The 17,606-nt window shown below is 45.2% G+C and overlaps 1 protein-coding gene and 1 pseudogene across 25 annotated transcripts in view; both read left to right on the top strand.

Annotated features, from left to right (window-relative positions):
- Window positions 1-17,606, top strand: part of FNBP1 (formin binding protein 1) — a 169,180-nt gene that overhangs the window by 81,863 nt on the left and 69,711 nt on the right. For all 25 annotated transcript variants that reach the window (XM_032257570.1, XM_032257571.1, XM_032257592.1 and 22 more), the window contains exons 5-6: window positions 15,418-15,480; window positions 16,512-16,616. In XM_032257570.1, coding sequence (XP_032113461.1) covers window positions 15,418-15,480; window positions 16,512-16,616 — 168 coding nt within the window. The remainder of the gene's footprint in view (window positions 1-15,417; window positions 15,481-16,511; window positions 16,617-17,606) is intronic.
- LOC116535975 lies at window positions 1,072-3,155 on the top strand (annotated as a pseudogene).

The raw sequence follows: 17,606 nt of genomic DNA, 5'->3' as shown, positions 1-17,606 counted from the left end.
CAAAGAAAAAACAACAACAAAAAAAAGATTTGGGAGCTGAGGTAGCTCAGGCCAGTTGCCCTGGCACTTGAAGAGGCGAGGCTATGCATTTGAGGCCAGCCTGGGCAACATAAGAACCTCTCATTCATTTAAAAAAAAAAAAAAAATGCAGATTCACAGCCTGGTGCTGTGGCTCACGCCTGTAATCCCAGCACTTTGAGAGGCTGAGGTGGATGGATCACAAGGTCAGGAGTTTGAGACCAGTCTGACCAACGTGGTAAAACCCCATCTCTACTAAAAATACAACAACAACAACAACAAAAACTAGCCAGCCATGGTGGCACACACCTGTAATATCAGCTTCCCAGGAGACTGAGGCAAGAGAATTGCTTGAATCTGGGAGGCAGAGGTTGCAGTGAGCTGAGATCACGCCACTGCGCTTCAGCCTGGGTGACAGAGCGAGACTCTGTCTCAAAAAAAAAAATGCAGATTAACTAAAAAGAGAACCTTTCCCTCTGCAAGAGCTTAGCAGTTGAGGTTCTTTGCTGCCTGTCATCTGAGCCTGCGTCTGTCTCTTAGGAAAACAGGAGCAGTCCTGGAAGCCCCGGACAGTGAGGCCCTATAGTGTCTTCACCTAGTGGGTTCCACTTAGGACAGTTGTCTTTGCAGTAGGACGTTCACCATCTCTTTAGACATAATGGAATCAGTGGCCAGTCCTTGGGGGTGCATATAAAAAGAATATTACTAAAACTGAATTAAAGAACAAAATCTCACAATCCTTTATGAACCAAAATCCTCATTTTTCAAAGTTTCCTTCCTGATGTCATTTACAGATATGTATAATGTTTAAGAATATTGGCTGGGTGCAGTGGCTCATGCCTGTAATCCCAGCACTTTGAGAAGCCAAGGCAAGTGGGTTGCTTCAAGTCGGGAGTTGGAGACCAGCCTGGCCAACATGGTGAAACCTGTATCTACTAAAAATACAAAAATTAGCCAGGCGTGGTGGTACACATCTGTAACCCCGGCTACTCTAAAGGCTGAGGCAGGAGAATCACTTGAACCTGGGAGGCAGAGGTGGCAGTGAGCCGAGATCACACCACTGTACTCCACCCTGGGTGACAGAGCGAGACTCCATCTAAAAAGGAATATTAATCTTAATATAACTATAATGTATATTCTTCTTGATTGCCCGTTTAATATTGTAAGCATTTTCAATGTTTTTTCCTGAAAAAGTATAGGTTTTTGTATATATATATATAATTTTCAAATGTTTTTTAGAGCTGGGGCTGGCTATGTGGCCAGGCTGGTCTTGAACTCCTGGGCTCAAGCAATCTTCCCAAGTCAGCCTTTCAAAGTTCTGGGAGTATAGGAGTGATCCATTGTGCCTTCCTGAAAGCGTAGTTTTAATAATTGGAGTTTTATCAAAGTTATTGGAAGAGAAATTTAAAAAGAAAGAAAAAATATTTGCAACTTTAGTAGCTATGTGCTATTCTAAAAAAGTTATAATTTGCCTAACTAACTCTGTGTTGTTTGATTTATAGGCTATTACCAGTTTTTGATTTGTTTACTTAGTTAGTTGTATAAACAATACAGCAGTAAACTCTTTACTTCCATAGCTGTTTGCATTGTGTGTGCATTGAGATTATTTCCCCAAGCTGAATTCCCAGAAGTAAGACTATGAGATCAAAGCATACATGATTAAATATACATGACTTATGGTTCTTCATAAAGCTCTGGTCACTTATGATCAGATAATTAGAGTAGAATTACATATAGTGTTATTGATAGATTTATTGACAGCTAGATTTCCAAATGTCACTGAAATGATCAACATGGATGTGAATCAGCTTATCTGAGATGTGGGTAATTCAGAGTTGATAACATATTCCTCTAGAAGAACTACTGTAAATGCACTCTTATCAGCAACTTTTGAACACTGGTCAGGTTTATTGAAGAAAAGAGTTTTAGTCTTTCTGCCCGTGGATGCCGCCAAAGAAGCATCGTTAAAGCCTCTCTTCTCCCTGCGATCATGTCTAAGTCAGAGTCTCCTAAAGAGCCGGAACAGCTGAGGAAGCTCTTCATTGGAGGGTTGAGCTTTGACACAACCGATGAGAGCCTGAGGAGCCATTTTGAGCAATGGGGAACGCTCACTGACTGTGTGGTGATGAGAGATCCAAACACCAAGTGCTCCAGGGGCTTTGGGTTCGTCACGTATGCACCTGTGGAGGAAGTGGATACAGCCATGAATGCAAGGCCACACAAAGTGGATGGAAGAGTTGTGGAAGCAAAGAGAGCTGTCTCAAGAGAAGATTCTCAAAGACCAGGTGCCCACTTAACTGTGAAAAAAATATTCGTTGGTGGCATTAAAGAAGACACTGAAGAACATCACCTAAGAGATTATTTTGAACAGTATGGAAAAATTGAAGTGATTGAAATCATGACTGACAGAGGCAGTGGTAAGAAAAGGGGCTTTGCCTTTGTAACCTTTGATGACCATGACTCTTTGGATAAGATTGTCATTCAGAAATACCATACTTGAATGGCCACAACTGTGAAGTTAGGAAAAAGCCCTGTCAAAGCAAGAGATGGCAGTGCTTCATCCAGCCAAAGAGGTCGAAGTGGTTCTGGAAACTTTGGTGGTGGTCATGGAGGTGGTTTCGGTGGGAATGACAACTTTGGTCGTGGAGGAAACTTCAGTGGCCGTGGTGGCTTTGGTGACGGCCGTGGTGGCTTTGGTGGCAGCCGTGGTGGTGGTGGATATGGTGGCAGTGGGGATGGCTATAATGGATTTGGTAATGAGGGTGGTTATGGAGGAGGTGGCCCTGGTTACTCTGGAGGAAGCAGAGGCTGTGGAAGTGGTGGACAGGGTTATGGAAACCAGGGCAGTGGCTATGGCGGGAGTGGCAGCTATGACAGCTATAACAACGGAGGCGGAGGTGGCTTTGGCGGTGGTAGTGGAGGCAATTTCGGAGGTGGTGGAAGCTACAATGATTTAGGCAGTTACAACAATCAGTCTTCAAATTTTGGACCCACGAAGAGAGGAAACTTTGGAGGCAGAAGCTCTGGCCCCTATGGTGGTGGCGGCCAATACTTTGCCAAACCACGAAACCAAGGTGGCTATGGCAGTTCCAGTAGCGGCAGTAGCTATGGCAGTGGCAGAAGATTTTAATTAGGAAGCAAAGCTTAGCAGGAGAGGAGAGCCAGAGAAGTGACAGGGAAGCTACAGGTTACAACAGATTTGTGAACTCAGCCAAGCACAGTGGTGGCAGGGCCTAGCTGCTACACAGAAGACATGATTTAGACAAATACTCATGTGTATGGGCAAAAAACTCGAGGACTGTATTTGTGACTAATTGTATAACAGGTTATTTTAGTTTCTGTTCTGTGGAAAGTGTAAAGCATTCCAACAAAGGGTTTTCATGTAGATTTTTTTTCTTTTTCTTTTTTTTTTTTTTTTTTTTTTGTACCCATGCTGTTGATTGCTAAATGTAATAGTCTGATCGTGACGCTGATTAAATGTCTTTTTTTTAAAAAAAGAGTTTTAGAGGTTGTTTGGTATAGCTGCAGCCTTTGAGTATGTCTGGGCATTTCCGCAATGATTATCACTAATCACATATGAGAAATTTGTGAAGATTTACAGCTCCAGAAGGAGGACCAGGAGGTCTTGCCAACATTTTCTGGAATTCCAAGAAAACCTCTCCCTGCAGGTGGAAAAATATGGTTCATTACTCACAAAGCTTTGGCTAGAAGCAGAATAATTTTTGGCAGCAGTGATCTTAAGAGTCTAGAGGAAACAATTATACAATACTTTCAGTGACTCACTAAAATGTTTATAAACCTGAGACCTATATGCTTACAGACCCCACATTACTTAGAATTGACCATTTAAAATTTTTCCCAAGGTTTCTGAAATGTTTGAAAATTGATACTGCACTAAAACCTGTAACATTCTTTTTAAAGTTAGATATTGAATAGGTCCTATTTATGGACCTTCTGAAGGGGCTTAATTTCCTATCAGCAAGTTCTGCAGCATGGACTGGCTCCAATACATTTAAGAAAACAAAATGTTCTTATAAGAGATAACAGCAAATAGGTAAAGCTTAGCATTAAGGAAAGCAAAAACTAAAAGGAGTTTATGTATATAATCTAGCTACTTACAAGTTCACTTCTGATTTTTTTTTTTTTTTGAGACAGAGTTTCACTCTTGTTGCCCAGGCTTGAGTGCAATGGTGCGATCTCGGCTCATGGCAACCTCTGCCTCCTAGATTCAAGCAATTTTCCTGCCTCAGCCTCCCACGTAGCTGGGATTACAGGCACCCGCCACCACGCCTGGCTAGTTTTTGTGTTTTTAGTAGACACAGGGCTTCACCATGTTGACTAAGCTGGTCTCAAACTCCCGACCTCAGGTGATCCGCCTGTCTCACCCTCCCAAGTGCTACGGTCGCAGGCGTCACCCATCGCGCCCCACCATCTTCTTTGTTTTGAAAGAACATGTAAAGGTGGCGTTCTGTTCATTTAGAGTGGGTCCTTTCACCACTGTGGTTGTTTCATCTGCAAAACCACTGGTCTGGTGAGGCAAAAAAAATAAAAATAAAAAATGTTTTCCAGCTACTTGAAAGTCTGAGGCAGGAGGATTGCTCGGGGCCGGGAGTTCAAGACCAGCCTGAACAACATAGCGAGACTCCCATCTCAAAAAAAAAAAAATTTTGCTGGGTGCAGTAGTTCATGCCTGTAATCCCAGCACTTCGGGAGGCCGAGGCGGATGGATCATGCGCCCAGGAGTTCGAGACCAGCCTGGCCTGACCAGCATGGTGAAACCCCATCTCTAAAAAAAAAAAAAAATTGCCAGGCGCGGTGGCTCACACCTGTAATCCCAGCACTTTGGGAGGCCGAGGCGGGTGGATTATGAGGTCAAGAGATCGAGACCATCCTGGTCAACATGGTGAAACCCTGTCTCTACTAAAAATACAAAAAATTAGCTGGGCATGGTGGCGCGTGCCTGTAATCCCAGCTACTCAGGAGGCTGAGGCAGGAGAATTGCCTGAACCCAGGAGGTGGAGGTTGCGATGAGCCGAGATCGCGCCATTGCACTCCAGCCTGGGCAACAAGAGCGAAACTCCGTCTCAAAAAAAAAAAAAATTTTTTTTAAATGTTATCATTCATGTGATAACATACTTAGTAAACAGGACACTTAAATTCTTTTCTTGATTTCATGGGCTTGAAATGTGATCTTGGATTTCGTGTTTCTCCTTTTGTAAGCTGGAATTAATAATGCTTTCTTTTCCTTCTGGGAATTTTGAGAATTACTGGACTCATGTTTGATGTCTCACCTGAATCTTGTTCGGCGTCTGTTTGACATCTCTCCTTAGATGCCTAATGCATCATCACCATTGCACCTTTGTCAGCAGACACCTGAGTCCAGCAGGTGGGAATGATGGCCCCGAATGCTGCAGTGCAGTGACCCTGTTAACCCACCCCAAAACAAACTTTTTTCTTTTTTGAGACGGAGCCTCACTCTGTCACCCAGGCTGGAGGTCAGTGGCACGATCTCAGCTCACTGCAACCTTTGCCTCCCAGGTTCAAACCATTGTCCTACCTCAGCCTCCCGAATAGCTAGATTACAGGCGTGTGCCACCCTGCCCAGCTAATGTTTATACTTTTAAGAGAGACGGGTTTCGCCATGTTGGCCAGGCTGGTCCAAGAGTCCTGACCTCAGGTGATCTGCCTGCCTTGGCCTCCCATACTGTTGGGATCACAGGCGTGAGCCACTGGGCCCGGCCCCAAAACAAACTTGTGATCCCCCAGAGTACTTATCCATGTTCTATTCCAATCCGCACTCCCTCCAGTTCTTAGTAAATAGGGCACCTTTTCTTAAACTCAGGTGCTCTGGCCAAAAACGTAGTCACCCAGGCTTTTCTCTTACACGCCACCTCTAATCTGTTAACGAGTCTAGTTGGCTCTGCCTTCAGTAAATGATCTGAGTCCAGACACTTCTCACCACCTCTTCCACGTCTATCCCTGTCTACCACATCCTGTGCCTCATCAGCGCTCACGTGGGGGAATCTGCGGAGCCTCCTAATTCATCTCTCTGCTTCCATGCTTACCCTGCGGCCAGTGATCTAATTGCCCATCTCCATCTCAGAGCTGCCACCAGCTCTCCCTTAGAGAGAGTGCAAGTGCAGCAGCATCCCCCAGCAGCAGCCAGCTTGACCTTGGAATAATGTGGATCAGACCATGTCAATTCCTTTTTTGTTGTTGTTGAGATGGAGTCTCACTCTTATCACCCAGGCTTGGAATGTGGTGGTGCGATCTCAGCTCACTGCAGGTTCTCCCAGGTTCAAGCAATTCTCCTGCTTCAGCCTCCCAAGTAGCTGGGATTACAGGCATGTGCCACCACGCCCAGCTAATTTTTTTTGTATTTCACTATGTTGGCCAGGCCGGCCTCAAACTCCACGTCAAATGATCCACCCATCTCAGCCTCCCAAAGTTCTGTGAGCCGCCACGCCCAGCCATCACTTCCTTTCTTAAGTCTTCCAACATGCTTACTGTGGCTGGCGAGGCTGTCTGTGGTCAAGCCCCGGCCTGCCCTCCAGTCCTGTCCCCTTTACCTTGGTCTAGTAGCACTGGCATCCAGCTGTTCCTCAGACAGGGCCAGCTCCTTCACATAGAGCATCTGTACTTGCTCTGCCTGCTGCTTGGAGGGTATTTCCCAGACCCTTGTAAGTTCACTCCCATGTTTTGTGCAAGTCTCTATTCAAATGTCATCTCTGACTGCCCCTGTTTAAAATAGCTCCCTTTACCCACACCCATCCCTCCTTGTTCCTTTACCCTGTTTCTCTTACTTCTGGATCCACTCAGTTTCACGGGGACAGGGGGCTTTGTTTTATTCACATGGCTTTCCACCTGCCTGGAGCAGCCCTGTGCACATGTGCGCACATAATGAACATGGGATGAATGCATGAGTGAACTAGCCTTTAAGAGCTTTCGGCCCTGGGGAAGGATTGCTGCCCTGAAATCTTAACCCATCACCCTGGCACTGTATCCAGAACTCTTACTGATGGAGACTCTCCAAATGAGGAGTTGCAAGTAACAGCTTTGTATCCTCAGAAGGGATCAGGCAAGAAGCATGAGCCATTCCATGAAGGGAATTAGGATTTCTTGATTTCCTTCCTTCCCCCTCCCTCCCTGCTTTCCCCTTCTCCTTCCTTTCTTCCTTTCTTTTCTTTTTCTTTCTTTCTTTCTTGCTTTCTTTCCTTCCTCCTTCCTTCCTTCCTCTTTTCTTTCTCTTCCTTTTCTTCCCTTTCCCTCCTTCCTTCTTTTTTTCTTAGTTTCTTTCTTCTTTCTTTCTCTTTCTTTTCTTTTCTTTTCTTTTCTTTTCTTTCTTTTCTTTTCTTTTCTTTTCTTTCTTTTCTTTTTTTTCTTTCTTTCTTTCATTGTCTTTCTCTCTCTCTTTCTTGTCTTGACAGGGTTTCACCATGTTACCCAGGCTGGTGGTCTCAAACTCCTGGCCTGAAGCAGTCCCCCTGCCTCAGCCTCCCAAAGTGCTGGGATTTCAGGCATGAGCCACTGCACCCGGCCTAGGGATTAGAATTTCAAGGAATGTGAAGACAGGATTGTTTTGAAAAACAGATAAAAGATCACTGAAGTCTAGGTAAATTGCTGCATGTGGAGCCTTCTGGGTGAGAATAACTGAGGAACAGTGAGCAGAGGAGCAGCCAGAGAAGGAGGGGGAACCCTGGCCTCACTGCTGCTTAGGCCAGACCCTGGCCCAGTGCCTCATGCCGCTCAGTGTTCAGGGTGAAGTCAAGCAACTGAGCATGACGCTGGGAGTCAGGCATTTAGAAAACTCTGAACACGTTCATTAGGAAAGTGTTTTTATTGTAGATGGACTTGGGAAAATAAGCCTTACTAAATAAAAACAGAATGCATGTCCCTCAGTGAATGTTTCTGGTTTCTGGTTTGGGTTTTAAGTGGGGTACGAAATCCCCACTCGAACAGCACTAAGGCATTTTGCCATTACACCACATGGTCCTTGTAAATATCCACACCCCTTAGCTTTCTCGTTAAATTAAAACTGGGAATCCTGATCCCGACTTGGAAGCCGCTGGTGTTCAGACCCACGACGACACTGTGAGTTTGGGGGAAGCACGGTATTTGTCACAGACATGTTTTCTGGAAGCGCCTTCTTTCTTTGCCCTTTTCGAGTCTTTTTGTTTCTTTGTTTGCATCTGTGGAATCTGAGTTTTATTTAAAATTCCAGATGGTTGACTGTTCTCAGTTGAGTGTTTATTCTTACTTTTTTTTCTCCTGTTTTTGAAATGGCTGTTCTCACATCAGTGCCATATTTTGCTCTTTTAACTGTTAATGGTTTAATATCTATATAAATAGCAAAAATGAGCAGCTGTTGTACCTAATTGCAGTGTGAATACTAAACATTCGCATACCATTTGTGTGAGTTTGTCTCTTCTGTCTGCGATTTCTTGCAGTTCAGTAAAATTGTCTCAAAAGCTTTGCCATTGTCGTTTTTCTTAAAGTTAATGCTTACTTATTTTAGATTCTCTGTGATTTTTTTTTTTTTTTTTTTTTTTTTTTTTTAAATCTCAGCCACCTCTGTTCACTGGGAAGTTTCTAAAAAAAAAAAAAACTTGAAGGATGATTTGATCTATATAGACTTTTATTTCAACTAAAAAGTTGAAATAAGTAACTGTCACCCCAGACACTATTAAGGTTTTTAAATTTTTAGCGTATTCATGTTTTAAAAGAAACTAAAAGCATCTCATTACAGCAGAAAGTGAGAAGCATTTCTCTAGGTCTCTAGAAATGGTATCTCCTGCCTTTTCTGACAGGAGAGAAAGGAGCTGTGATGACTTCATTCCATGGCTCCAAAAGGAGCACTTTTTATCTTTGTCCAGAGAACAATTCCTCCTTCTTTAGCGCTTAGAGGCACACTTTTTAGACACAGACTTGCTCACTGTCCAGAGAAGAAATGTTCTGTCATTGTTGGTAAACAACAAATACATCTGGCAAAGCTGATTTATTTGTTTAACTTTGTAACTGTTAAAATAGCTTTTCCGGTGAAAGCAGGGAAGATGAGCTAGAAACAGACCCCTGCTATTTAGGTCACGGTAGGCACAGAGCACTGAGGAGGGCTTTTGTTCCATCCCTTAATTTCCTAAAGGATCCCCCAGCACAGTTTTTTGTATGTTATGGCCAAATAAATGATAGAAGGACAGGTATTGTGAAAAAGGCTGGGTCTGGGCGTGGTGTCTCAGGCCTGTAATCTCAACACTTTGGGAGGCCGAGGCAGGCGTATCACTTGAGGTCAGGAGTTCGAGACCATCCTGGCCAACATGTTGAAACCCCGTCTCTACTAAAAATACAAAAATTAGCCAGGCGTGGTTAACATGTGCCTGTAATCCCAGCTACTCGGGAGGCTGAGGCAGGAGAATCACTTGAGGTTAGGAGTTCAAGACCAGCCTGGCCAACATGGTGAAACCCCGTCTCTACTAAAAATACAAAAATTAGCCAGGCATTGTGTTGCATGCCTATAGTACCAGCTGCTCAGGAGGCTGAGGCAGGAAAATTGCCTGAACCCAGGAGGCAGAAGTTGAAGTGAGCCAAGATCGTGCCACTGCACTCCAGCCTGGGTGACAGAGACTCCATTTAAAAAAAAAAAAAAAAAAAGGCTGGAAGGAAGATGGGCATTATCCACCATCTCCTAAGCCCCATGAAATGGTAGGATGGTAATTTCAGTTTTCAGGTAGTGGTTTAATAACGCAGGGAGAAGTGTGACCGAGGAGTCTTCATGAGAGAGAACTTACCAGCAAATTCAAGGTGCCCACCGTGCTTGAGACACAAATGCATATTTATTATACATTTAAACTAAGGAGCAGCAAGATAATTTATGGATTTTTCAATCAAAATCATCCCTTGTGTTTTTAAAATACAACTTTTTTTTTTTTTTTGAGGTAGAGTTTCACTCTTGTTGCCAAGGCTGGAGTACAATGGAGCAATCTCATCTCATCGCAGCCTCCGCCTCCTGGGTTCAAGTGATTCTCCTGTCTCAGCCTCCTGAGTAGCTGGGATTACAGGCATCTGCCACCACACCCAGCTAATTTTTTTTTTTTTTTTTTTTAAACTAGAGATAGGGTTTCTCCATGTTGGCCAGGCTGGTCTCGAACTCCCGACCTTAGGTGATCCACCTGCCTTGATCTCACAAAGTGCTAGGATTACAGGCATGAGCCACTGTGCCTGGCTGACTTTTTTTTTTTTTTTTTTTTAAGACTCTTGTCTTGAGAGAAGATTTGTTTTATATCAAAGGTGAGGTGACATGTCACAGGCATTGTTTGTCATTGCCTGGGCTTCTGTGTACATTTCCTCCCTCCACCCACAGTGTTGCCCCAAGCTGGAGGGAGCTTTCACTTTGTTAAAACATTCACTTTCAGTGTTGCTGGAGAGAGAGAATGTAAACTTAGAGTACAGCTCTGAATTGGTGCTGAGGTTTTCTCTTTCTTTTTATGCCTGTCTTTGAACCTCAAAGTGAAACCTTTGGGAGCGGCTGTATCTCTTCAGCAAACTGCATAACTTGGTGCTCTGGCTTGGGAAATGTGGATCCTTCTCTTGGCAGACAAGTAACCCAATAAAGACTTTCAGGACCAGAGGTGCCTTCCGGAAAGGAGGGCACAGTTGAGCTCAGGTGGTTTGAAATGGATGCTCTCGTCTCCTGGGAGTCCTCCCTGAAAGTGTGGCGTTCAAACACTTGCTTGCATTTTCTGTGTGTTCCCTTCCAAGGTCTAGAGTTTCCCTACCCCTGCCCTCAGCTCTACTTCTTAATTCTTCCGCTGCCTGGATCCCTTCTTTTCTGTTCTATCCCTGTGTCCATTACAAGAGTTGAAAAACGAAGCTCCAGGGGGCTACCCCTGGGTTTGCAGAGGCCAAAAAATTGCTGGATAGATAAAACTGACTGCAAAGAGGCGCTTAAAACAGTGAAACTCGACCTCAAAAGAGAGACAAGAAAACATTCCCTTATAAAGGAGCACTGTTCTGAATCTGATGTTGTCTCTGTGTCTCTGCCTTCCCAGCCTTTCCAGTTGTCAGCTATCTTTTCTGACTCTGCTAAGTCCTAGATGCTGACGAGGGAAGGGAAAAGCTCTGAGGTTGCACCTAGGGGACCTCTTTGTTCCTATCCTTCCTTCACCCGACCTTCTCCATACTGTGCCCCTAACACCAGTGCTTACCTTGTGAGCCAGAAAACAGACAGCACATTCAAACCCAGTAAGTGACGGAAGGTTGATTATTAAAAGGAGCATTTACAACGTGGCAGATCGGGTTTGGGAAAAGCAGTAAGGATGGTGCAGTGCCCTGGAGCTAGTCAGAGTAGGGACCTGCCGTGACCCCCAGGCCTCACAGGGCTGAGGAAGCCTTCCAGGAATTTCATAGATTAGGAACTTCAAAGGTTAGCTGCATGCAGGTCACCACCTGACTAGAGCTGTGTCCTTTGGTTCAAAGACCCAGCCAACCTGTATCATCTCAGCAAGGAGAAGCTGCAGGTACAATTTGCTGCCCTCTGGCCGCCCAGAATCTCCTTGTGGCAAATCTCATCAGAACTACAAGGCAAGGGTTCATGAGATCCCTGCATGTGAGGCCCTGGGGACGCAGAACAGGGTGGAGAATGCACCTGGGAAATTCGCAGGACATTGACCAAGTCAGTGATGGTGCAGTGGAAGGATATTAAAGGATTTAGGGGCTGGGTGTGGTGGCTCACGCCTGTAATTCCAGCACTTTTGATGTCTAAGGCGAGTGGATCACTTGAGGCCAGGAGTTCGAGATCAGCCTAGCCAATGTGGTGAAACCCTGTCTCTACTAAAAATACAAAAAAATTAGCTGGGCACTTTGGCTTGTGCCTGTAATCCCAGCTACTAGGGAGGCTGAGGCAGGAGAACCACTTGAATCCAGGAGACAGAGGTTGCGAGAAGGTGGAGGTCACAGTGAGCTGAGGTCATACCACTGCCCTCCAGCCTGCGCAACAGAGCAAGACTCCGTCTCAAAACATAAAAAATATAAAGGATTTAGGGAACTGGTGATTTTAGGTCACTGAACAAAAAAGGACACCATTCTCTTAACATTTCTGCATATTTCTAGCATTTCCTTCCTTGGGATCTTTGTTTTCTTTGGTCTCTTGGCCTTAACTACCCACATTATGCGGAAGACCCCGTATAAACTGGTGTTTAGTGCAGACCACTCCCTGAGCTCAGACCCGTGAGTCCAAGTATATATTAGTCTCTCTCTCTCTCTCTTTTTTTTTTTTCTTTTTCTTTTTGTTTTGTTTTGTTTTTTGAGACAGAGTCTCCCTCTGTCACCCAGGCTGGAGTGCGCTGGTGTGATCTCAGCTCACTGCAACCTCTGCCTCCCGGGTTCAAATGATTCCTGCCTCAGCCTCCTGAGTAGCTGGGATCATAGGCACGTGCCACCACCATGCCCAGCTAATTTTTATATTTTTAGTAGAGATGGTGTTTCACCATTTTGGTCAGGCTGGTCTCAAACTCCTGACCTCATGATTCACCCACCTTAGCCTCCTAAGGTGCTGAGATTACAGGTGTGAGCCACCGTGTGTGCGCCCAGCCTTTTTTTTTTTTTTTTTTTTTTTTTTTTTGAGATAGAATATCTGTCACCCAGGCTGGAATGCAGTGGCAACATCTTGGCTCACCATAACCTCTGGCTCCCAGTTCAAGCAATTCTCCTGCCTCAGCCTTCCCAGTAGCTGGGATTACAGAGTTGTGTCACCACGCCTGGCTAATTTTTGTATTTTTAGTAGAGATGGGGTTTCGCCATGTTGGCCAGGCTGGTCTCAAACTCCTGACCTTTGGTGGTCTGCCCACCTCAGCATCACAAAGTGCTGGGATTACAGGAATGAGTCACCGCATCCAGCTAGTCTCTCTACTTGGGAGTCTCAAAGAAATATCAGTCTTAACACATCTGAAACTACATGTGTGATCTTCCTTCCTCAGACCCACTTCTCTCAGTCTTCCCACTCCTAAAGCTCAGACTGACAACTTCGGAGTCACACTGGGCTGCTCATTATTGCACATCTGATCCCATCTCCCAGAAAATCCTGGAGGTTTGGGTGATCAGAGGGCGCCCAGAACCTGACCCGTGTCATGACCTGCATTGCTCGCTACATATGACCTGTCCACGTTGCAGTCACTCCAGGATTGTGACAACAGCCTCCTACCATCTGAAATCTTCCCTTCACAACATCTGTACTTAGAGATACTCATAGACGGTGGTTCATTCAGACAAAAAAGCCTACAAGGCCCTGTACAGCTCCCTCTTTCTTCTGTGACCTCACGTGATGTATTCTGCCCAAGGCTCCTCCAGATCTAGCCCCCAGATAACACCACACCAGAGCCTGCTTCAGGGCCTTTGCAGATGGCAAGGAGGGAAATTTATCTTTAGATTGAAAATAATCCAATATTGAAAACAGCCATGCACTCAAAACACACAGAACTCTTACTCAAGGGTTGGTAGCAGCATTTTTCTTTTTTTTTTCCTCGAGGCGGGGGGTGTTGTTCTGTCACCCAGGCTGGAGTGTGGCGGCATGATCTCGGCTTACTGCAACCTCTGCCCCCCAGGTTTTAAGCAGTTCTCCTGCCTCAGCCTCTGGAGTAGCTGGGATTACAGGTGCTCGCCACCACACCCGGCTTATTTTTGTATTTTTAGTAGAGACGAGGTTTCACCATTTTGGCCAGGCTGGTCTCAAACTCCTAACCTCGTGATCCACCCGCCTCGGCTTCCCAAAGTGCTGGGATTACAGACGTGAGCCACTGTGCCCGGCAGCATTTTTCATGATAGCCCACACCTGGAAACAACCCAAATGTCTATCAGTTGTTGAATGGATAAACAAAATGTGGGATAGCCACATCATGGAATAATCATTTGGCAATAAAAAGGAATGAAGTACTGATACATGTGACAATGTGGACCCTGAAATCATGCTAAGTGGACATTAGGAGATAATGGACACATCCCAGTCACCAGAAGCCTCCGACCACATTTCCATTTATAGGAAACATCCAGAATAAACAAATCCAGAGACAGAAACAGACCGCCTCGGGCTGCGGAAGGTGGAGGGTAATGGCTAGGAGGTACAAGTTTCTTTTAGGAGTGATGAAAATATTCTAAAATTGGTTATGGTGATGGTTGTACGGTTTTGTGACTGCTAAAAACCATTGAATTGCTCGGTTTAAATGAGTAACTCATAATACTTGAATCACATCTCAGCAGTTTAAAAAGATGATCGAAGTGATTGCTGTCTTAGTAAAACATTCCTGTCATTTTTCCAGGTGGCATATATGTCTTCAAATTTTTATTTGTTTTGTTTTGTTTGTTGTTCTGAGAAAGCGTCTGGCTCTGTCTTCCAGAGCTGGAGTGCAATGGCGCAATCTTGGCTCACTGTAACCCCCACCTCCCGGGTTCAGGCATCCTCCTGCCTCAGACTCCTGAGTAGCTGGGACCACAGGCGTGTGCCACCACGCCCAGCTAATTTTTGTATTTCTAGTAGAGACGGGGTTTCACTGTGTCAGCCAGACTGGACTCGAACGCCTGACCTCAGATCTGCCTGCCTTGGCCTCCCAAAGTGCTGGAATTACAAGCGTGAGCCACCTTGCCCAGCCTATTTTATGTTTTTGAGATGGGATCTCATTCTATCACTCAGGCTGGAGTGTGGTGGCATGATTCCGGCTCACTGCAAGCCTCCACCCCCCAGGCTTGGGTGATACTCCCACCTCAGCCTCCCAAGTAACTGGGACTATAGGCTTGGGCACTACCATACCTGGCCAATCTTCAAATCTTATACAATTGTACCTAAAGCTGTAAAGGGAACTCTGTGACTCCTTTTTTTCCCCCCCAAGCGAAACTTGTTCATTTGTGATGACTATTCTTGTTTTCATTTCCACATTAAACTTTTTATTCCCTTTTTCTTTCTTTTTTTTTTTTTTTTTTTTTTTTTTGAGGCAGGGTTTCACTGTGTCATCCAGGCTGGAGTGCTGTGGCGCAATCACAGCTCCCTGTGGCAGTGTCAGCCTCCCTGGGCTCAGGTGATCTTCCCACCTCAGCCTCCAGAGTAGCTGGGACTATAGGTCTGTGCCACCACATCCAGCTAATTTTTCTATTTTTTGTAGAGAGGGCATCTCACTGTGTTGCCCAGGCTGTCTTGAACTCCTTGGCTCAGGAGATTCTCCCGCCTCAGCCTCCCAGAGTGCTGGGATTACAGATGTGAGCCACTGTGCCCGGCTACCCCTTTAAACTCTTACATTTCTTTGGAGCATACATCCTAGAGGTTCAGTATTTAAATGTTGTTTAAGTGGATGAAAACGTTTTCTCCTGGGTTCATTGGAGAAGCAGAGGGTACTAATCACCAGTGTGTTTTCCCCTTTGCAGAACTTCCATGATGGCCGGAAAGCACAGCAGCACATCGAGACTTGCTGGAAGCAGCTTGAATCTGTAAGTGAACAACGCACGGCAAAAGGGAATGGCTTTATAGATTTTCTTTCTTTTTTTCTTTTTTGAGATGGTGTCTCGCTCTGTTGCCCAGGCTGGAGTGCAGTGGCGTGATCTCGGCTCACGGAAGCCTCTGCTGTCTGGGTTCAAGTGATTCTCCTGCCTCAGCCTCCCAAGTAGCTGCGATTACAGGCACACGCCACCATGTCCGGCTAATTTTTGCATTTTTGGTAGAGACTGGGTTTTGCAATGCTGGCCAGGCTGGTCTCGAACTCCTGCGCTCAAGTCATCCGCCCTCCTCAGCCTCCCAAAATGCTGGGATTACATGGGAGCCACTGTGCCCGGCCTAAGAAATATCTTTATAGATTTTCTGATTTCAACTTAATTTAAGCTTGAATCAATCAGTAAGTGAAAAACATGCACACAAAAACACTAATGAAACATCTTTATAGATTTCTCGTTTAATTTGTTTCTAGAACCATTATCTAAAGTTGAGCCAAAAGAGCTCAAGTTCAGTATTTTTCTGAAAGTCACATGAAAAGAACAAAGACTAGACAGTTTCGATGGAAATAAATGCAGATTTTAAAATAACTTCTGGAAATTATGACATATAAGAAATCAATTCAGAGGCCGGGCGTGGTGGCTCAAGCCTGTAATCCCAGCAATTTGGGAGGCCGAGGTGGGAGGATTGCCTGAGCTCAGAAGTTCAAGACCAGCATGGGCGATATGACAAAACCTAGTCTCTACAAAAAATACAAACATTAGCCGGGTATGGTGGTGCATGCCTGTAGTCACAGCTCGAGTGAGACTGAGGTGGGAGGATCACCTGAGCCGGGAAGGTCAAGGCTGCCGTGAGCCGAGATGGTGCCACTCCCTGCACTCCAGCCTGGGTGACAGAGTGAGACCCTGACTCAAAAAAAAAAAAAAAAAAAAAGAGAAGAAAAAGAACAATGCTCTTTGCGGGGATTTAGAGAAAATTACGTCTTCTCATAGGACTCGTTATTTCATAAATAATTATTTTCCTCTGATTTTAGAGTAAAAGGCGATTTGAACGCGATTGCAAAGAGGCGGACAGGGCACAGCAGTACTTTGAGAAAATGGACGCTGACATCAACGTCACAAAAGCAGATGTTGAAAAGGTGAGGTGAAGGCTCAAGTGTGGGCCAGGCGCTGTGGCTCATGCATGTAATCCCAGCCTGTAATCACCTGAGGTCAGGAGTTCGAGACCATCCTGGCCAACATGGTGAAACCCCGTCTCTACTAAAAATACAAAAGTTAGTTGGGCTTGGTGGCGGTCACCTGTGATCCTAACTCCTCGGGAAGCGGAGACAGGAGACTCTCTTGAACCTGGGAGGTGGAGGCCGCAGTGAGCCACGATGGTGCTACTGCACTCCAACCTGGGCAACAAGATCGAAATTCTGTCTCCAAAACAAAAGAAAAAAGAAAGCTCAAATGCGTCTTTCATTTCCCCTATGAGTGTTCATCACCCACTGCCTGTCCCCAAGTTCCCGTTTCTGATGTAGCCACAAAAGGCACTTGACAGGGAATCCTTCTCATTTTGCGTCAGCCACTGTGGGGACCAGAAGCTCGAGTGTGGGGCCTCTTCAGTGTTAGGATTTGAGGCATTTATCTGTTGAGTCACCAGGGTGATAAAGTGGAGACTTAGACCATGAGGAATCTGGGAGCAACGTTCCAGAAGGTAGTGGCTCTTAATGGCTTTTCAAAGAGAAAGTCTGCTTCTTGAGAGCTAGAGGAGACCCGACAGGGCCATCTGGAAGAGCTTGGCTGCTTTAGAGCCATAAAGAGCCTCGCTGCTTGCCTGTCTTCTAATTGATTCCACCTGGTTGCTAATAGTGAGGGTGTAGTTGAAGGCTGGGATGTTCAAGGCCTCTTCAAAAGCTTTTCTCTAAATGGACTTGCATTGCCAGTTAGAAATGTTAAAGCGTATGCCGTTTCTCATTGTGGCTCAATATGTGTTTTTTCCCTAAAAGCTGAACTTTGTTTTTATAAAAGTCATCAATACAGTGTAAATAAATTAGGCTTTTACATAACAGGATTCATTCATGACTACGCATGGCTGTTTGGGCATCACAGCCTCATGCTGTATGTGGGTGAAAGCACAGAGTTTT

Source organism: Sapajus apella, unplaced genomic scaffold (genome assembly GCF_009761245.1).
Source record: "Sapajus apella isolate SASKATOON/1434 unplaced genomic scaffold, GSC_monkey_1.0 scaffold97, whole genome shotgun sequence".
Taxonomy (NCBI): domain Eukaryota; kingdom Metazoa; phylum Chordata; class Mammalia; order Primates; family Cebidae; genus Sapajus; species Sapajus apella.
Note: the sequence above shows the minus strand (reverse complement) of the source record. Positions and strands in the feature narration are given on the sequence as shown.